This window comes from Lolium perenne, chromosome 1 (assembly GCF_019359855.2).
Source record: "Lolium perenne isolate Kyuss_39 chromosome 1, Kyuss_2.0, whole genome shotgun sequence".
Classification (NCBI taxonomy): Eukaryota; Viridiplantae; Streptophyta; class Magnoliopsida; order Poales; family Poaceae; genus Lolium; species Lolium perenne.
Genome location: NC_067244.2, coordinates 207,859,535 through 207,881,810, shown reverse-complemented (window position 1 = coordinate 207,881,810; position 22,276 = coordinate 207,859,535). Strand labels below are relative to the sequence as shown.

The window sequence follows — 22,276 nt, the reverse complement described above, 5'->3', positions numbered from 1 at the left end:
CCAACTCCGATGAGGTCGATCCCTTGCCTCGACGGCGTTGTCGTGGCCAGCCGCACCGCCCCCATCTCCGGCGAGGTTGGCTTCTTCACCAGTGGTCTCAACTTAGTGCGTCGTTATCGTAATCGTTTCTGCTCATCATCTTTAACAGGCTAGGCCCAGAATTTGCGAGAAGAACAAGAGAGTTACGCGTTAGCACAAACGGACGCAATAAGCGTAAAATAGGATTGACCGTCCGTTACAGGCGCAACACTTGAAGCGTCGTGCCGCGTGGGCCGACCCATTAGCACAGGGTCGCTCGCCCCATAATCTTTCATCTGTTCATACTCTCGCTCTAGTAAAACATCAGGTTCGCTAATGAACGGTTAATTTTGATTTTTTGAGGAAATAAAGTATTTAGATTTTAAAATGTTCAAAATTTGAAAACTGTTTTAGTTTCAAAAAATGTTCAGATTAAAAAAAGTCCTGAATTTTGAAAATTGTTAATTTTTTTAAAAATCATATTTTATAAACTTTTTGTATTCGAAAAATATTCAGATTTTTTAAAACTGTTCGGATTTGATAAATATTCAATTTAAAAAAAATTCATATTTTGAAATTTGTATCTGATTCGAAAAATGTTCATATTTGGAAAACATTCATATTTTGAAAAGTTTGATCGGATTTGAAAAAAAAAGTTCAGTTTACGAAGTTTATATTTTGAAATTTGTTCAGATTTGAAAAATGTTCATATTTGAACATCGTTAATATTTTTAAAACATTCATATTTTAAAATTTTGTTCGGATTTGATAAAATGTTCAGTTCAAAAAGTTCATATTTTGAAATTATGTTCAGATTTTAAAATTATTCGCATTTTAAAAAATGTTCATATATTGTTAAAAAACAAGAAAAGAAAAGAGCACAAAACAAAAAAGGAAACAGAAAAATAGAAAACCGAAAAAATAGCTGAAAACCGGCTTAGAAAAAGAAAATCGAAAGAATAGCAGAAATTCCGACCAGAAGGTTCTGGAAAGTTCCTAAAACTGAAATAAACCAGAAAACACCGGATTACTGCTGGGCTGGCCCATTTGTTGGTAATAGCAATGGGAGAAGGTACGCGTTTCCTAGCTAATAGACGCAACGAGCGGTATATAGGGATTGCCGCCCATGTGTACAGAATCTCCATTCCCAAATTCGATGGTAAGATGCAAGAAATTGATGTTTGGACCTAGCCCAGAATTCGATTCATATTGTATATACAGTGTAAGAAGTACAATGTCGATGATGAAACGGAAAAAGTTCAGTATCAATGAATATAATAGCATTCCTTTCCAAAATCAAGCTTACAAATATTCTTCTTTTTAATAAAGTTTACATCAACCTTTGTTTCTTGTCCTCCAAGAGACAGAGAGGCAAGAAAACCAAACATCACAAAAACGGGCACACCATTCAGTTCAGTTAAGGCCAGACCGGTCAATTGGATTGCTCGATCGAGTTGAGTCTCCCACGGATCAAAACCGCCGCAGATCGGAGCCGTGGACTAGGAGCATTTGGGGATATCGGACGGCGGAGGCGGCAGCTTCTGGTTGGGGAGCGGCCCGTCGTTGACGAGCCACGCCATGGATAGGCCCCAGCTCAAGTGCACGTCGAAGTGGCAGTGCATGATCCACACACCTACCCCCACACAAGAGTGAACAGTTCAGTGATGCAGTCAACAGAGGTCCAACATGAGTTTACGGGAAAGTGAAGCTACATACCGGGGTTGTTGGCGACGAAGCGGATGGCGACCCAGCCGGCCGTGGGCACGGAGATGGTGTTCCGCTGCACGGGGTCGACGAGGTTGTACTTGGCGGTGTCGTTGGCGGCGTCGTAGTTGCCGAACCCCGTGCCGACGACGTGGAAGTCGTAGCCGTGCAGATGCAGCGGGTGGCTCTCGGCGCCCTGGATGCTGGTGTCCTGCAGCACCACCTCCACGGTGGTGTTGAACGCGAGCGGCACCACCCTGGTGCCGTGGGTCACGAACGTGTTGTTGGGCGGCGTGCCGGTGTAGTTGAACTTGCGCACCGGCGCGGCCGGGAAGTTGGCGGCGAGCACGCCGCTGTAGCGGCGCTGGTAGTGCGCCTGGAGGAGCGAGGTCTTGGGCATGATGAAGGACACGTTGTTGATGGAGGCCGCGAAGCGGGTGTTGTTGGGCGCCTGGCAGGTCCCGTTCACCGGGCTCTTGCACGGGTCGGCGCCGAGCCCGACGGCGAAGAAGAAGTGCCGGTCCACGTTGAGCGGCACCCTCGCCGGGTACTGCGGGCTGGCGAGGCTCCGGAATTTGGAGGAGAAGTTGGTGACCGCGCCCGTGTCGTTGTACCGCGGGAGTGGCGGAGCCGGGAGGTTCCGGAGCGCGGCGGCGCGCTGCGGGGCGTACTCGAGGACGGCCTGCGCCGTGGTGTTGTCGAAGGTGCCTACCGTGTTGGTGTAGGGCGCGATGGCGATGGCGAAGGCCAGGGACGACGGGTTGGTCGCCGCGGTGAGGAGCACGTCCATGGTCTGGCCCGGCGAGATGACGAGCGTGTTGGCGGCGAAGGGCTTGACGTAGCTGGCGTCTGCTTGCACGACGGTGAGCGTGTGGTTGGCGACCGCGAAGAAGAGCTCGTCGTTGAGCGCCGAGTTGATGAGCCGCAGCATGTACGTCCGCCCGGGTTTCACCTTCAGCTTGAACGTATCTGCAGGTGACGTCACATAATACATCAACGACATGTTTTTACTGCACCGTATACAACGATTTGGGGGAATCTTACTGTTGGCTGAGCAGTTGTATGTCGGGCCGGGGAAGCCGTTGAAGGTGTATGCGTCGGAGACATTGGGGCCGCCGCCGGTCTGCAGCGCCTGCTTGATCACCGCCTCCGGGTCGGCGTTGAACCACTCGCCGAGCATGAGGGGCACCTCTCTGTAGGGCTTGGGGAACGGGTAGGCGACGCCGCGGGGCGGGAGGATGACGATGGGCCCGTAGAGCGTGGCGCGGAGCCAGGAGAAGTGGGCGTGCCACCACAGCGTGCCCCGCTGGCCGACGATGGTGAAGCGGTACACGTAGCTCTGCCCGGGGCGCATGGGGCACTGCGTGATGTACGCCGGCCCGTCCGCCCACGCGCTCCGCCGCTGCTGCACGCCGTGCCAGTGGAAGGTGACGTTGTTGTTGATGTTGTTGTGCACGGTGACGACGAGCCGGTCGCCCTCCCGGACGGTGAGCTTCGGCCCCGGGAACTGCCCGTTCACTGTCGGGATGCTCTTCGTCTTGCACAGCCGCGTCACCGTCGCCATCGTCACATTGAAAGTGTAGCGGCGGGTGAGGCCGGCAGTGAGGCCCGGCATGGCCATGGCGAGGAGGAAGGCGAGGAGGAGGCATGCAGGGGAGGCGCCGCACCGGAGACGGTGAGCACCCATGGCGTAGCTGCGTTTGGTCGATCTCTCGATCAAGCAAGAACCGATGGATGTATGGATGGATCGAGGTGGTGAGTGAGTGGCATGAGTAGGGTTTGGAGTGGCTATATAAACGGCTGCAGCAGTACGCCAGTACGTGCTCGTCCGCCGTGGTGGCGTGCATGGTAGGGGGTCACACGGTAGTGGTTGGCTCTTGGCTGGGTTTGGTGGACGTACATAGAAAATCCTCACATAGGGCCGCTGCTTACTCCCCCTTTCTGCTCGATCGACCGGTGCAGGTTGACGGCAGAGATTAATTATTTTTTCCTTCGAACCTCGGAAGAAACTGTTGGATCAGGAGGAAAAAATAGTTTGAGCACGCTAGCTACTTCCTATGTGCACCATGCAGCTGTGTGAGTCCTGAATCGGCTGACGATCGAGATGACGGCGCACCAAATCGCAGGCATGTCTTGGAATACCAGTTTCCTTCTCAGGTGCTAGTAAAAGCAAAGCGCGCACTAGCTCCATCACAGTTTCAGTTATGCTCAATGGCAATAACTAAGCGGAACAATGTGGATTCATCCATTCAACCTTTATCATGCATCCAGATAGGATATATCCAATCCAAAACGCGAGGCTCAAGGAGAGAGAGAGGGGACACTGTAAAACAAAAACCCCATCTAGGGTTCTACCCCCCCCCCCCCCCCCCTCGCGGGCTAAGCCGCCGGTTCACTCCGTCTCCGGTGCCTTTGTGACCTTGGAGGTGTGGCAGACCATGGCCCTTCAACGGCGGGAGAGTTCCGTTTTTTGTTTAGGTTATATTCTTCGAGTTGTTGAGGCAGCGGTGCTCCCCGTCCCGTGGATAAGGTCCTTCACATCCTATCCTCGCTCTGGTGGTGCTTCCAGCGCCGGTGGAGGGTGCGCGGAGTTGTGTGTGTCTCGCGGATCTCCTGGAATTCATTCAGTTTTTGTGTTCGTTGGTATGGTTTCGTGTTCGACTCTTCTAATCTGCGTGACTCATCTTTGGTGATGGTTGTTGCTCTGGTGCGATGCTCCTTTGCGGCCTTATCACGACGACTTCCCGTTTATATATTACAACAAACTCTAGTATGACAAGTTTTGATGGTTCTGATGATGGATATGCAAGGACGGTGGCGCATCTTCCTCACACTAGTATCTACAGTCGGCGCTAGGTGGTCAAAAGACATTTCCAGCGGCCCGGCGCAAATTGGTCTGAGCGGACAGGAGAGCACAAAAACCCCAGCCTAGCGGCCCGATGCAAATGTTCGGAGGCGTCCGCGATGACCCATTTCAAACCCTAATTTGGGCAAGAAATGCATCGCGGGCTGCTATCCGCGTGCTCCCCCTCTTCCACTTCCTGTGCACGCCCGCCAGTGGCACACTCGCCACTCGCCACCCAAATCGCGCCCCTCCCTCTGCGCCACAACCCTACTGGGCTACCGTCGCCTGCCCCACCCATCGCCCCACCCTTTGCCCCTCGTTGCGTGCACTTGCCGGCATCAGGACAGGTCCCAGTTCACGGCCCGTTGCCTTGGAACCACCCACCAGTTGCGATGCCTCAAGACATGTTCAGCTATTTGCGCAGACGAGTTTGAGGTACAAAACTAGAGGACCATGGATATTGGCTAGTGACGCATATATTACCATAATCTCGTGTTGTAGTAGATGGACCTCGTCAAATCGATTGAGTTTTTCTACAACAATATCGTTGATACATCGTTGCACGATTCTTCCTAACTCAAAATTGGCGTGACCACCCGCATCCATGAGCACACATATGGGCAGAGGCCTATGCACAATGGCTCGACAAGGCCACACAGGAGCAATCTCAAGCGCAATTGAGATGCCGGCCACTACTGCAAGCTCTATAAGGACTACTTGCACTCTACCAATCCCATCCTCCATCACTCCATGTGCATCATGAGATCCATGTACTTGATTGAGCATATCTATGAGCATTGGCAGGAAACGAGTTTCTTACCATTTTATTTATTTTCCTGTAAACTATGTTTTTTATTTGATGGACTACAATGGTTGTAAACAATGTTAAGATGTACATTACTTAAATTAATTCGGTTACAACATTGACGCTTTTCATTCATATGAGCTAATTGGGTGAAATAAGGGGAAAAAAATCAAAATGTCCAAGACGGACCAAAATGCGTTGGCCCGATGGGTCTGTCCCAACTCAAACGGTTAAGGGTGGCGGGATGGCCAATTTCTTGTCCCCGCCTGACCTAAATGGACCAAAACGGATACTTTTGGTATCGGAAATGTGTCAGATTATTGGAGATGCCCTAAGAACCTATTTATAATTTTATTACTTTTTAGGTTTTTTTAAGTACTATGAATGATTATGATCGGTGGACTTCTAAAAAAAAAACTTTATCATGCAACCCATGTATGCATGCATTAGCATTGTATTAGCTTGATGCAAAACAACAAAAGGTGCCCGGCAGGGGTGTTTCGATGCAGTCCTGTCGTCTGAATGTGGACAAACTGTTCCAGACCTTTTATCTGCCTGTGTTTATTAATCATTGGAAAAAAGAGGAAAATCATAATCTCATAATTGTGTTGTACTACCCCTTGCTTCCCACTAATAATTCAATGTGGTGGTGTATCACCTCTTAACTGAAACATGTGAAAGGTTTATGGGACCTTCACCGCAGTGGCGAATCTAGCATTAAAAGAAAGGGTAGGCTGAAACCCCAAAGACTAAGCACTGAGCTCAATTTAGAAACCATGGCAAATATGAATCTAAGCTGCGATGTGAACCAGCCCAAATTCGACCAAATCATTGGCTATATAGTTGGGCTAAGGCTCAAGTTGCTGTTCACTCCCTCCTATACCGTAATACATCCCTGATTCATGTTGGAACGATGATTTTCGTTTTCTTTCTCGATCAGCCGCAGAGTGTATATACTCAAGAAAATTTGTAGAATTGGAGGGTAGGCTTCAGCCTGTTGAAGCCTAGCTGGTAGATTCACCCCTGCTTCACCGTGAATGACAAAAACATCTTTAGCCTTCTATGTTTGCTAGCCTTCGATTTCCTTTTCAGATAGACTCGTAGCCTCTTGCTGCACCACATATATATGCCATGTACAAAATGGAATGCAGCTTCCTTTGTGAACTTCTCAAGTTAACTGTGGCCCTCAGGGTCAAATCCTTAACCACCTTTGTTTAATCTTTTCATTTGCCGTCCTCTTCTCGACCCTGTGAATGTCGGAGCAGAATCAAATCACTGTTGTTGTAATCTCGTGTCATATATTTTGGAAGCTTGCAGTGTGTGAATGCTGCTGGCTTATTGCTTAGAGCCGTGGGGTTGTTGCAGTGGAGGTGGAGCTTGCTGCTTTCGCCAGATTGGATGTGCATGCTACCCTGTGATCTGACCTGGTCTTTTTTTTGACTGGGACCCAGTTAAAAGTGTCTCGTTCTGTCTTGGTAACTAAGGGAAACCATGGAGGTTAGGGAACCAACAACTAGTAGTACATGTCTGAAATAAGCACCATGTCTAATGCTTAAAGGTGAGATAACCACCAGGTCCAGATGGATATGAATTAGTATTCCCTAATGCATGTCTAAATAACAAGGGAGTCTCTTTCTTAGAAAAGTAATCCATCGGCGCGTCAGTTTCTTTACTTGACATCTATACACCTATTCAGCAGTAACTAGTATCAGGTAACTAAGCATGGAAGTTTTCTGCTCGCCAGACCAGAATGTTTCGAATTCAGTAAGGTTGCGCCGTTAGTCATTACGCTATAGTACTATACGTAGTAACCTGAAGGATGACACTTGACACAGTAACAGGTAGCCTTTCGTTTCCAGTATCATCTGCAGGTAGATCGAGAGGAGCAAGATCTTAAAGTTGGTTGCGATTTGACAAAAAAAGCACTGCAGCCAGTTAGCTGCGACGCAAACGGCCGGCCGGTTTTTCGTCTGGCGTCAAGTTGAAGTACCACCTTCATCAGTCCTCGCTCTTCAACTGCTAGAGCTGTCGTAGCCTGGGCGGCGTTTGGCGTCGTGGAGCGAGTGGTGTTGGTTGGGCGTGCACTGCGCTTCTCGTACGTAGCCGTGTATGTAACGACCTCGTCATCCTCGACCGAGGCGTCGGAGCCACGCTTACGGCGGGGGCGGTCGACCCTAGACGGTGATATTAAACTGCGATACGGTCAGTCTCGAGTTGCCATCGGAGTATCGGCTAGCATGGTGGATTGATGATTGCCCATTCGGTCGAGTTGGGCTTCGATCGGATCATCATCGTCCAGGAGAAAAACAGGAAAAGAAACGCGGAGAAAACTACTCGCGACCCGCCGGCAAAGCATGGATGGATGGCTACGTCTCATTTGTTAGCATAATAAGTTAATAACCATGTTCTAGAAAACAAAGGATATTTTAGTAGAGCTATAATATCCTCGATGCAGTTGCTAATTACTGGTAAGTCTTTCTTTTAAGTTAAGTTTGTTTTTTCGATTATGGAAGATAGATGTACGTATCTCTCTAGCTTATGCATCATGAGATACACGCAACCAAGTTGTTGCAGAAGAGTTGGTCTCCCATTTTAGATCAATAAGACGCTGCAACGTTGTATATATAGGGTGTTTTTTCAAAAAAAAAAAGTACGATATCATGAGATGTGTTACCTCGGTGAGATATTTCGTCACATGGGCTAAGGCAAGGTGGCCCCACTCTCCCAATTTTTGTTTTGTTTCTTTTCATGGCTGATGGTTTTTCAGCACTGCTGAAACATGTTGTGAATGATCTAGTGCAGCCACTTAAGGTGTGTCGGCATGCGCCAGGTGTGTCCCATCTCCTCTTCGCTGATGACATACTTCTATTTTTCAAGCCTAATAGGCAGCAAGTTATGCATATCAGCTCATGTTTACTGGACCAGGCATCAACGACACCATGGTGTCGTTGTCTTCTTGAAGACATCATCTAGGCCATCTCGGGGTGGTCGATGCGACATTTGAAGAACGGGGCAATGTGATGCACTGCCGGTGTTGGCCACTGCCCTAGGCTTGGGATTCCGGTGCGTTATGTACGGCAAGGCGGAAGCATCTTAGTCAGTGTCTTCCCCAAGTGATGATACTAGACTCCATATATAAATTAATGATCAACTTGATATCACTTTTAAAGAGAGTTTTTTGATGGAATTAATATTTAACAGTAAACGGGATACATGATAAAAAAAGTCTTGTTTAAATCAAAGTGAGCTATTCATTTATGTATGTCTTGCAATACTGACGCAATACGCGTGGGAGGTCAAAAACTCCGCTGCCCATTGAACGATCTACCATGCGATAACTCTTAGATTTCTGCTATGAGTTGATTAAACATCTGTAACAACAATATTATGATGGGTGGATCTCGACTTCCTCATGTGTCTGTGCTGCAAACGAAATTGGGTACTCCTCTGATCACCGTGAGAATCACAAGACTGAAAAGGACATCACCTAGATTATGGTCACTAGTATTCCTTCATAGTTTATTCAGTCGGGTTATAAAACATAATACATCTTTTAGCATGGTCTCGTTATTAAGAGTTCAAGTTTTTCGAAAACAATGAACAAAAAAGAAGTGAAAGAAGTCCACATAACCCCCTAACTATTGTGTTATGGCCGCTACCCCCTAACTATTAACTGGGACATATAACCCCATTAAGTATGCAATACATGTCAATTAACCCCCTCAGGCCCTCATGGGCTCATGGCTGTTTTGATATGTGGTTTTATCCACGTGAACAGTGGTATTAGGCCGAAACAGTGGTTTTATCCATGTGAACAGTGGTATTAGGCCGAAACCGTGGTTTTATCCACGTGAACAGTGGTATTAGGCCCTCATGGCATTGTATGGTGTTGGGTGCGAGAAGTTGTAGCCTTCTTGGTGAGTTACTGGTCTTCTTGTCCTTTCTTCTATATGATTAACCTTCTAGGGTGTGTCTCTAGAAAAAGATTATGTGGAATTTTTAGTTTTTTCTTCTTAAAATAGGGCTCCATGGACCTCGAGCTCCGCTCTTTGGAGTTTGCTATTTCCCCCCTTCTATAATATGTCTTCTCTTATGGCATGTACGATGGTGGAGAAGGCGAGTCTTCTCTTAGCCATCCATATCAACTAGAGAAGGCAATAACAATAAGTTATACAATGTGTTATCTTGTATTGTCATCCCTATTAGAAAAATATGTTAATACATATCGTACAATGGAGAAAATAAATTGTTCTTATTTTCAAAGGGATCCTCCCTTAGCTAAGAAAATGCAACATTTTTTCGTCCTCTCTCATCCACATAAGCAAAAAATCCAACATGGCAGCCGTAGGCTGACATCATCCTATTGTGCCTGCCATTAGTCACGTGCTTTCTAATTTCAATAAAATCATTTTGTCTAGATAAGACCAACAGATGATCTATCAAACTAGATGATGCATAGCCTTGAAGTTACACGATGTAAAAATAATTGCCCGATGTTCCGTAGTCTGTAGACTATGCAGGCATAAGCTGAAAGTTGCAACGTGAGTGCCTAGTAGGAGGTGTGGCGCCAAAGCACTCCCTCTATTCCATAAAACTTGTCCGAAATTTATCTAAATTCGAATATATATATGATGTACCAGGTCTGATGAATCAGGATTAAGATAAATTTAGTATTGAGATAAATCTCACATAACATTTTTTTTGAAAAAGAGGCAAAAGCTTTGCCCCATATATTAATTAAGAAGAGGGTGTTCGGTTTTTAGGAGAAAACCGAGCGAAAACCTACAGCAAGGGGCCAAGGCCACACAACCAACACACTCACACAAATCACAAAGCGACACAGACAAACACTTGAACACGAGACTCCGATGCCGTGCCAAAAAGACAAGCCACGACACTGGTGGGCACCCGTCAACCAATTGCGGATCCGGGGAAGGCAACTGACAAGGTGGCGAGAAAATCGCAAACCTCTCGGCGACGACAGCTCCGGGCACCGTTCGTAACGGCCCAGACATAGCAACCCCATCACCAATAGAAACAACCTGACTGCCGGACTCAGACGAGAGAGAGACTGCAGCGTCACCAGCACCACACTTCTCAAAGGCCACCGCCTGACATGGCGGAGAAACCACACCCAAGGACTCGTGCGAGTTGGGCCTCACTTCCTCGACGGAAGGGGGCGAAAGCACACCACAACACAACTCTAGGAGCTCAGGCATGATCTGCATGACCGGAGCCGTGATCACCGAACTCGCCCTAGCACGAGGAGAGAAACAACCATGAAGGCTCGCTCCACTCGCGCCCACTTTGTCATCATCAGGCACAACCAAAGGATCGGCAGGCGTCAGAAAGAGCCTACCCAACGCCGCTTCTGCCCGCTCCAGAAAGCCCCCAATCGCTAGCATCCAGCCATGCAAGGAGTCAACGGCCTCGTGAAGAGGACGGATGGCCTCGTGAAAAAACTCAGCTTGCTTCTCTAAAGAGCAGAAACAACTGACGCCCAGGACCGATAACGAGGCACATCAAACGGCAGCGAGACCTCAACCTGGGCCCGACGAGGAGCAGTCGCTTGGCAGGGCGATGACGCGGCAAGGCCTGCCAACAAGCTGAGAGGACGCCAAGCGTTACGGCAGTCACTTGCGCGATGACTGTTCTCAAGGCATCGAGAGCACCTGAAGGGGTCACAACAGACCGCGACACGGTGACCAGGAACAAGGCACCTGCAACATCTACCCTTGAGCCAAGCAGGGATAGGACGACGAGCAATTGGCGGGACTGGCAGAGCCGAGCGGCGTGAGCCACGCCGTGGCATCACCTCCTGCCAACCATCATGCTCGCCCCCACGGACTCCATGTCCTTGCCATCAACCTTCTCAACATCAGCACCAACAATGAAGGACTTGGTGGCTGGCGGCGTCCGGGGAACCAGTTCCTCTTCGCTGTCCTGGTCGTCGTTGTCCGCAGAGGACACCCAAGAAGCAGGCCACGGCGTGGCAGCGAGGGGCAGCGCTCCTGCACCGGCCTCACCATCATCGGCAGCAGACCGCAGCGACGGGGGGCCGAGCTCCTCCGCGTACTCCTCGGCGCCGATTGCATTGGAGGCTTTGGACGAGGGAACGACGGGTGCCGCACGTGCAGGTGGCACGGGGAGGGCCGCAGGTGCAACCTCCACAGGATGGCCACCAACTTGGACCGGACAAACTAGGAGGCGTGGCGGAGTCGAAGAAGGCGGCGGCGTCTGGGGGGCAAGCTCCTCTTCGTCTTCCTCATCGTCGACAACAGCGGCATCAGCAGCGGAAGACCAAGACGGGACTCCACGAGGCAGCAGCAGCTCGCCGGTCGGCGACGGGGCGGACGCCGGGGCCGCAGCTGGCTCGGACGGGAGTGGCGGCGCGCGCGAGCACAGCCCACACGCCTGCCCAACCTGCGGCGGGGGAGGAGAAAGCGCTGTCGTCGCAGGCCCGGAGACGGCCGCGCCCAAAACGACCATGCCACCATTCTCCTTGCGAAACCTCCCTGCAGGAGGCAGCCGGGACCACAACAGAGAAACAGAGAAAGTATGTTAGAAAAACATAGGAACCAAGAATACCAACGGTGTACCACTGTACCAGGACCACAACTCGGACCACGACGGCTACAAACTCTGCAAACATTACCGCCATTTGTCTATGACCCGAGGATTACGATGATCTGAATAATATAAGCTGTCGTGTGATCGTAACTAGCAACAACCATGCATGAGGCCATCCATAGGAAACGGATGCACGGCCAATCCATGATCACCACACCGGCTACGTACGGAGTAGGTGCAATGCGATTCTTTTCTCTCCTTCTTCCGCAACGGGAACAGGATCACGTTTTAGAACAGCAGCGACGCAACGTTGGAGGTCGACCTGACGGGGAGAAGCTAGCAGCTAGGTAGTTGTCCGGTCTCCGTTGGTTGGGTAGTAGATGAACCCGATATATATCGTGAGACTGCAGTAGTCTACCACGTGTTTTCGACCTACCTCGTCCCCCCTCAACAGGACCATGAAATGTTTCGAAGACCCCTGACAACAGTGCCGCAACAGCAAAAGTGTTGCAGATTCGTGCCACCTCCCCCTTCAGTCCTAAACCTTACTACCTCCCAGGAGGCAAGCAAGCGCCTTTTGGTACTGCAGAGAATTTAGTGCGCCGGTGCAGCAAAACGCTGGAGCACATGACGAAGGCAAACGACCGATGTTCTCTACCTGCTAGAAATCCCCAGAACGCGGTGAAAAAGCAGAACTCCCAGTCATTTCTGTGCGAGACGTTGAAACCTGCCAGGACTTTCCAGGACGTTTGGAATGGAATACAGATATCGTGTGCAAGTTCATAATAAAGTGTACTATATCAGAAACAACAATGCTAAGAGCATCTCCAACAGGCGCGCTAAAACAGCCGCGCGGAAAAAAAAACTACCGATTTGGCGCGCGTGGGCGCTCGCGCGCAGCTCCAGCGGACGCAGGAAAAAAGGGCGCGCGCTAAATTTTTTGCCGCGCGTTCGCGTTTGAGCTATCCCGCGCGGGAGAATTGCCGCGTCCGCTGCCGCGCGCGCTATAAACGCGACACGCGCGTGCGCGCCACCGGACTGAACTTTCCACGCGTCTCTCCCTCTCTACCTCTCTCCCGCCGTCGCTCCGCCTCCGCGCCGACGACACCTCTCCCTCTCTCCCGCCGACGCTCCACCTCCGCGCCGCCGACGATGCCTCCGCGCCGCCGCCCCGCCTCCGGCTACCACGGCGTTCGGGCGCGGCCGAGCGGCCGGTTTGACGCGGAGGGCCGCGAAGGCGGCGAGGAAGGAGGAGGAAAAGAAGAAGGGCGCAGGGCCGTCGACGATCGTCCTCTCCTCCTCCTCCTCCTCCTTCGAGTGGACGACGACGCCGGTGTCGGAGACGACTCCGAGCACCCACTCGTCGGACTTCGATTGGGACTCCTCCGAGTAGCTTTATCCGAGTAGCATTTTCGTCCTCTATGTCGCGCTGTATCGTTGAACTTTTTAATTATATTCGTATTTTCGATCAAATTTTCATTGTTCGTTTGATTATTTTTGAAAAAACGGTCGAAACGCGCTGCAAAATACAGCCTCCGGCGGAGGTGCTTTTTTCCCGCACCAACGCGCGCTGCAAAATACAGCCTCCGGCGGGGGAAAATTCGGTATCACGTGCGCCAGCGGTTTGCAGCGCGCCGAAACGGAGGTTTAGCGCTCCAAACGGAGGTTTAGCGCGCCTGTTGGAGATGCTCTAACACACAAACAAGCGTGTATGCTTTAATCAATAGAATCTCGTTGCTCGTGTTGACCTCAAAAGGAAGTATTACATTAGGCAAATATTAGTCATCAGATTCAAAACATTTAAATTGAAAATTGGTAGGGGCCGCGCGAACGCGTACCCCCTCTATCACAAATTATGACGTCCATTCTCCTCAAGAGGAGATGGTGAAGTAGTGCTTCTCCCAAGTGCAATGGAGGCCATTAATCCAGGCCATGGATCTTCTTGATCAACCATTGACCCCGTCCAGGTAAGTAAGTTTTAAGGTAGCACCAGGTGGCCTATATAAAGGATCATCCGAGGTGTATCCCCTCTGTTAGTAAGCAGTATGGGACTAAACACCCAGCTTAGCTCGCTCGGGCACGTTGCCTCCCAGAATCCCAGGTGCTCACCGACGGGCTCAAACAACGTCCGGGAGTTGGGCTTCGTGGGCCAACCGGGATGACACAGATCAACCCGATTTTGATTTTGTTACGAAGTGCAAACTTGTCCCGGTTTTGAATGCTCAAAAAGAAGAAAAACTTAACTACGCCCTTCCTCGAGCCCAGCCTAACTGCAATTAGATGGGGCAGCCACAACAGTGCCAATACGATGACACTATCCAACTTAGCAGATGCAGCTATCCAATCAAAACATAAAGCGGACTGCTGGCTGAAACAAATAGCAGCATATGATCTGCAGCTAATAACCTTGAAGATGTAACCTAAGTTCCTAACACTATAAATCCAAATCAGCTGACCTGTTTGTCTTAGTAGAGTAGGATTACATTGTAAACCCTCGTTTTTCTGGACGATGGAGAAAGGGTTTTATAATCATCATGGTTCCTACAAAAAAAAATCCTACATTTATGAAACAGGGCCTAAATACCTTGTCCTCGGTACTTGGTGAAGTCGAATTTGCTGAGTCCAAACAAATCTGAGTATTACTGCTATCCATAACCAGTGAAAGTAGCCAGCCTTATTGGTAGCAGTTGGTGCTCATTCGGGTATTGCTTATATGAATGCTCTTACAGTGATTCTTGTTTCCGTTCTTGGGTTAAACTAATAGTACTGAATTTGTTACTGCCTGTCCAATTTGCAGGTGAATATGCAGAACTGTTGCCTATTCAGTCAACTAGAAAGGTAGAAGGCAAGCGAATGAAGGAATTGGCACAAGATACTTGAAATGTTTAGAAGTTTCAAAACCCACAGTGGTTGATACTCGTTCCCTGCGATAACATAATATCAAGAACTAGTTGAGATTTTGTCGAGACAATAAAGATTCACACAGCCAAAAGAACATAAAGAGGAAAAAAAATAGAATAACAAGGTCCCAACAAAGTGATCAGCGATACGCAGTGGTAGTAAACAACCACCACCGTTGATAACATCCAGATTGCAAAAGTAATTCTCCTACAACAACACATCCAAGAACAGAACAATGCAGAAGCTCCGTTGTCACCTGATCTAACAACCAAAACGGGGTTAGGGGGTTTCACCCCAGGAAAATTCGAACAATATCCAAACAATACAATCAACCAATCAAAGCTAGGATTTTCACCACGTTAATCGAGATTTGGTGCTAGAGGAGCACCACCAGAAAACGAAGTCAACTTATGCTACTACCCCTCACTTGGCAAGAAGATCATTGTGAAACATCGATCACCAGCCTCCTCACAATCATCAAGCACAGTATTTTAACATAAACTTTTCCACGCACACAAAAACGTATCCGCGCTAGGATCCCTGAAGCACAGTCCTCTCGCCCTCCACCCCTAACAAGCATGGAGACAGCCGCTCGTGTACCGTGGCGTTCAATCTGCAATATGCCAAATCTAATAAGAGTATCTGCTAACGCGGATGCGGTTAACAACATCGGTTTGTTTTTTCTGCTCAAAGTGTCGCCGTGAAACAGATCTCGCATACCAGTAACGTAATTTGGAATATTTTTTTACGGTTTCGAGTATGCCCAATCCGTTCCGCCGAATCGCCGGGCATCGCAAAACAGGGTTTTGCTAGGGTTTTTTTTGTATATCTAACCTTAGTATATAGTAATACAAATCAAAATTATTGTTGTTCCAACATCACACAATACAACATCATCCAATGGTCCAAATAGGAGAAAACAACAGGTTTACAGAAATTAAGAACGGAATAATGAAGAACTAAATTTGCGGCCAAACACTTCCCAGTGATGCTTCACAAAATTATCTCGCGGCTGCATATGCTTCTTGTTGTCCTCAATTTCCTTGTACTCCCTCCGTCCCAAAATGTAAGGCGTCTAAGGATTAGTCAAAAGTACGGGCAGAATCATACCTCTAAGCGGTGACAAGGTAGACGAACGCGAGCAGAGGGCCGAGCTAGTGAGCGTGAGAGGAGTTTAGGCACAGGTGATTTCCGGCGGGTGATTTTCGACGCGATGGGAAAACACCAAACCGTATCTGCGGGTCTAAGTATATCCAGCAATTGGAGCCTCGATAGGGGTTGCTGCAAAAAAATCAGGGCTGGACTTTTTTGTCATATTTGCGTGGGACTCTTTTTCGACTTCGTACCGTAAATTGACAGTTATTTTTCGGTTTTGGCCCGAATGGGTGTATGGTAGAAATGCTTTTGTGCAAAACTGCAAACTCTGTTTATACAAAAACCTTTTGCGTTGTGGTGACGTGCCTTGATGAAAACAGGAACAAAGAGGGCCAACCTTTCGTCGTGTGACCGAGATTCTGCTGAATCTATGGCACACTGAAAACAATAGGTGGGAGAGGAAGAAGGTTTCCATCAGAACTCACAAGTGTTTGAAAACGGCAAAGATGGTCCAAAGGTACGTACGGACAGAAAATCAGGCACGTCAACTCTGTTCGTCCCAATTAAGGAGGCATGGATGGATGGTGCCCATGTATGGCTGGAGTTCCCTGATGACGCCACTGCTTCGCTATCTTGCTTCCTGACGCACCCGTTCAACTCCTGGCAACCAACCAACAAAGCTTTGTCTTTGTTTTGCGAGTAGAACCAAGTTGGAGATGAATAAGCAGCAGTCCTTTCTTGTGAAACAAGATGATCCTTTGGAGTCGCAAGAGCATCGGACACTCATTAATTAATCTGTCTTCTTCACATGTTGGTATCTTGTTGTCTAGAAGAATTGCCAGGTTTCGTTTTCTTTTAGCAGAAACAACAGTTGTACCTTGAGCTGACACGTAATTCGTTGCTAATGACAACATTTTTTTGTGTGTCTTTCGACTTTTATTTCACGAGAATCTCACGAAGTTAGATTCGTGGATCATTTTGGACGTGTGAGAAGTCAGTGTGGACATGCTCTGGACACATTACTTTTAGGGCATCTCAAACGGGACGACATACATCGGACGCTGAAAAGCTCGTCGCCCCGCAGACATGAAAATTGTCATAATGGTCTTTTTTTTACTGCGAGTCCGTTTTACTTCTGGGTATGCTCCTAGCAGGGCGATCCATATTTTTTCCAATAATATTTTTCCTTTTTTGTTGGTTTGGGTTGCTTATCAAGCATATCGCTCGATTTCCAATAATATTTTTAATTCAAGTGAAAAGCATAATATACTACGAAATAAAGGAGAAATAAGCCCTAGACTACTTGCCGCCCCACAACGTGGCCCCGTCGTTGCCTCCCTCCCTCCTCATCAGCTTTTTCGTCGCCTGCCACCCGTCGTTCGGCCGCTAGAGCTCGGTGAGCCGCCGCTGCTGCTGCGCCACGTTGGCGGCATCTTCGGTCTTCTTGAGCGTCTCGAAGGACTCGACTAAAGCCCTCTGTTCCACCGCCTTCTCCTCCGGGTCAGGCCTGTCAGAGTCAGAGGACCATTCAAATTCGGAGGAGTCGTCCTCTGCGACCGCCGCCTCCTGCGACGTTCCTGCTCGGCGTCGAACGCCGCGTGGGTCGCTGACTCCTCCTCTGCTTCCTGCTCCGCGTCAGCCATGCATGAATTTCGCGTCCATGGTCGCGTCGTTGACGTTGTCCGTGCTTTCATCGTTCTCCTCGTCGGAGCTCTCCACCGGGGGAGGTGGAGTCGCGGGTGGAGGCGCCGTAGGCTGGCCGTGTCCAACGCAACTCAAAGCAAAGGCGGAGGGCTGTGTGGAGGCGGCGCTACGGTGGAGGATGTGTGGCGGCTAGGGTTTGTTTTGGAAGAGATGAGATGCACGCGTGTCATCGCCATTACTCGTTGGCAGCCGTGGGCGGCGGACGCTCGGCAGGCGAGGCATCGCCATTAACGTGGCGCAGACTACTGAAGTGAAGCATCGGCGCAGTACTGGTGCGCCTGAGAAGACGCATCAAGTCTGGGTCGCGGCCAGGCGGGGCTGACGAAACGTCTGCTAGACGCGAGCAGACATTCGGCACGACCGCGCAGCGTTAGCAAAGACGCATCCAAAGCGCATATTTGAGCCGCGTTTGGGGCTCCGCGGACAACCCGATCACTATGCGTCGGGTCGCTGGGTCTGATTCCTGACGCATTTTTTGACCGCGCGGATGCAAATAGCGTCCATTTGCATCGCCCCTGGAATGTAGAGCGATTGTCCATTTGTGCACTACATGCATATAAGGAGTAAGTTTTTTTTTTGAAACGGAGGCAAAAGCTTTGCCTCATCCATTAATTAAGAAGAGGGTGCTCGGTTTTTAGGAGAAAACCGAGCGAAAACCTACAACAACCGCAAACACTCAACACGACACTCCAACGCCGCGCCAAAAAGGATAAGCCACAACATTGTGAGGCACTCGTCAACCAACTACGGATCCAGGGAAGGCAACAACTAATGTGGCGAGAAAGTCGCAAACCTCTCTAGCGACGATAGCTCCGGGCACCGTTGGCACCAACCCAGCCTTAGCAACCCCATCACCAATAGGAACCACCTGACTGCCGGACTCAGCTGAGGGAGAGACTGCAACGTCAACATCACCACACTTCTCCAAGGCAAGTGGCTGACACATGGAGAAGCCACATCCGAGAACTCATGTGAACCAGGCCACACTTCCTCGACGGGAGGAGGCGTAAGCACACCACCACACAACTCCAGGAGCTCAGGCATGATCTGCATGACCGGCGGCGAGCACACCCTAGCACGGGGAGAGAAACACCCATGAAGACCCGCTTCGCTCGCATCCACTTTGCCAACATCAGGCAGAACCAAAGACTCGGCAGGAGTCCGGGAGAGCCTACCCAACACAGCTTCCGCCCGCTCTAGGAAGCCACCAATAGCTAGCATCCAGTTGTGCAAAGAAGCCACAGCCTCGTGAAGAGGACGGACAACCTCCTCAGAGAACTCAGCTTGTTTCTCCAAAGCGGATTGCATATCAGTCGGGGCTAAAGAGCCAACAGGAGCAGAAACAACTGACGCCCAGGACCGATGACGAGGCACATCGGACGGGAGCGAGACTTCAACCTGAGCCCGGCGCGGAGCCTTCACTTGGTGGGGCGACGATGAAACTAGGCGTGCCAATAAGGAGTAAGTCAAAATTTAATCTTGAAGAACTTTACACTTCTTTATCAATTTCACGACCAGCTTAGTCAGCCATTGGCACTGACTTTTTCTTTGTTTTGTCTTGCACCAAACATATACACATACTTAATATCCATTTTCGCTGATAAATTTTCGATAATGGGACATTTTATCTCATGTCATAGAACGGATAATTTTTTACATCCTGAAAATCTTTTTTAGACAAACCACCTATTTATACGATATACCAAGAGGGAAACCGCACAATCTACCTATGGAAGACACTCATGGTCAATCTCAACGTCAAGCTCGTATTCTCCTCCACCTCACATCCTCAAATAGACGGTCAGACCTGGAGCCAGTCCACACTACGGTAAAAGCCCGTTCCAAAATAAATTTTGACTCAAGGCAAAGAAAAATAAATATATTTTGTATTTAACTTTTATACTTTTCTTAAACATATATCATAGCATAGTCTTAATGAGTACATCTTTATTAGATCGCATAGTTGACGACATAAGGATGTTTCACAATACTTAACTATAGTGTTGTATTTGTTATAACAATTGTTATGTATATAGCTTCAAAGTTTGCTCGTGCTATTTTTAAATTCTAGTTTGCAATGGAAGTTCTCTTTAAATTATTTTTCAGAGTTGCAAAAACTATGCAGTGAATACATTTATATTTTTTGTGTATGTATGTTTGTTCAGTATATATTATAATAATCTATAATATTATAATGGAGATCCTAACCGTCAAACAAGTATCTTTGCGGTGGTTCTAGTGCATAATTAGTTACATATCATGAAAACTTCTACGGTATGGCTAAATGTGTCTTGCAAGTTGAGTTCATAACAAGTTGACAACATGCACACGCGCTATAACACCGTTGGCGGGCTCTGGCGGCTTTAAACGCTGAGGCACACGCATTTTCGTTGCTCACGCTGATGTGGCAAATAAAAGCCGCCATAAATAGCTGTGTTTGCTCGCATCAGATCATTTCCGCCGTCTTTTCTTCCTTTGTCCATCTCTGCCTACAACCATCATCATTGGCTCTGAAAGCCGTGGCCGGCAAGGCCAAGAAGGACAGGGTTGCGAGCACCGACGAGGAGGACGACTGATTAAGAGTGTTGTTTCTTCGCAGCGAATACGTGCACGGAGATTTTTGGATGTTCGTCATCGGTAGAACCAACAAGGGCACCATCTCCCGCTGAATTTTCCAGTTTGGGTGACTTGGTGTGCCCTCGAGTGTTCTTTCTTAGCAGCGAACACAGGAAACCTTCGATGCACGGCCTAGTTAGGTTTAGTTTTTTTGCAAAATTTTATATTTGTGTCCACCATGGTTCAAACTATGTATTAATTTGTGGAAAACCATGTTTCAAATTGTGTCTTCGTGTAAACCACGTTCCCAATTATGTATTAGTTTGTGGAATATTACTTCTCTTTATTGAAACTAGCAGCGTGGCCCTCGCAAATGCGAGGGCATTCACTTTAATTTGTCGAATGTGACATTTTTTGTTGAAGGGAATAATATAATTTCAAAGTCCACGAAGATAGATCGATAGATGTGAGAACTTCAGGATTATAGTTTCTGTTGTAATTCATTGATTTTTTGTTTAATAGATTGCAATTATTCATTCTCATTTCAATGTGAATCTGTCAAGAGTTTCCTATCGCCCGAGTAAGGTTTACATTCTAGAGCAGAATTAATGTTTATAAACATTTGTATCTCTTTATATATGTTATAACTGAAATTAGAAACCCACTTGTTTTGACCCGTTTGCTCAAACATGCATATTTATGGATCAATATACTCAACCTATGATATGCATATTGCACGGTTTATCATTTATATCTTGCACATATTTGCATTTCCACCACGATCTAGCTGAATTTGTGTATGATTTTTTTTTCTTTTTGTTGATACTACGAAGATATCCCTTAGCAATGCACTACTCTGAGCTTGTGTTTTTGCAGGGAGAGACGGTAGTAGTACGTATTCTACCGAATTTCCATTAATTTGAAGTGAGATCAAATCTGGTAGATAAATGTGTACGTTGGCATTACTCGTACTCTATCAATTGAATAATATTTTTTTAATTTGCGGTAGCTTTTCACCTGCGGAAAAATATTCTACATATAGACAAGCCTTCTTTTCTCGGTTGGGTAAAATTACCTGTAGTCGTCGCAATATCGGCTGATATTTCTTCCGACATATTCAAAACAAATTTAGAATTCTTTGAAAATTTCCTAAATTTGCTAATATTTTAGAAAATAATATTAATATAGGTAAATTTTGTTCGTAGCGAAAAACAATTATGTGAGATCCAATCGGTAGATGTACATGTAGATCAGCATGGATCATACCCTATCTTGTGTATAATATATGTTGAATTCGTGTAATCTTTTCTCTCGCGGAAAAAAGTTCTATGGACAATAATCAAGGTTTTTTTTCTCGGTTGGGTAAAAATATCGCTATACACCGTTATTTCCATTCTCCGGAATATCAAAAATACTGGCTGGTATTCCGCCGAGATATTCAAAAAGAATTCATAATTCTATCAAAATTTCCCAAATATATTTAAATTTAATAAAATTATATTAATACGAACGTATTTAGCGGACAAATATAAACTTGCATAGAGTACATATATACAATGCAGATCAGTACCTTAGCGGCTTATAATATCACATCAGCCATGTAACATGGTCTAGCTAAGCTAGGGGACGCACCTGCATCTACGTTCATTAGAAATATCTTATTTATTTTCCTTTGTGTTAAACCGAACATGTTGTAAGAAATCAAATCAGCTGTTTTTTATTTTTTCCTTATATGATGAAGGATGAGGGCTGCACCTTGTGTCGTGTGGGAAACAAACCATCAACAAACGTTTTTTTTCTTTCATAGTAGATCACAACTACTATTATTTTGACGGTTTGTCTATCTTAATTACCGGAGACCACATGACACACGTGATTGTCCGGCCGGGATAAGCCAGACTACACGGTACTCTTCTAACTATTAAAAATAATTGATGTGATATATGTAGGGTATGCATGGCACGATATGTTATCGTGTTGGCCAAATGTGTGTACTAATTAATTGGAACATGTCTGGCATATTTGTTACGTAAATATTAGAAATCCTAGCCATCAGTTTTAGATCTAACTATCAAAAA

The 22,276-nt window shown here is 47.6% G+C and overlaps 1 protein-coding gene and 1 non-coding gene across 2 annotated transcripts; both read right to left on the bottom strand.

Annotated features, from left to right (window-relative positions):
• Positions 1 to 1,281: 1,281 nt before the first annotated feature.
• LOC127321919 (putative laccase-11) lies at positions 1,282 to 3,495 on the bottom strand. The gene is made up of 3 exons (XM_051350880.1): positions 2,767 to 3,495; positions 1,735 to 2,691; positions 1,282 to 1,651 (listed from the first exon to the last, which is right to left on the bottom strand). The coding sequence occupies exons 1-3, from the start codon at positions 3,407 to 3,409 to the stop codon at positions 1,518 to 1,520; spliced, it is 1,734 nt and encodes a 577-aa protein (XP_051206840.1). The 5' UTR covers positions 3,410 to 3,495; the 3' UTR covers positions 1,282 to 1,517.
• Positions 3,496 to 13,758: 10,263 nt separating this feature from the next.
• On the bottom strand, positions 13,759 to 13,917 carry LOC127327992 (U1 spliceosomal RNA). Its single transcript, XR_007868906.1, has one exon. It is a non-coding gene; the product is annotated as a U1 spliceosomal RNA (small nuclear RNA).
• Positions 13,918 to 22,276: the final 8,359 nt, after the last annotated feature.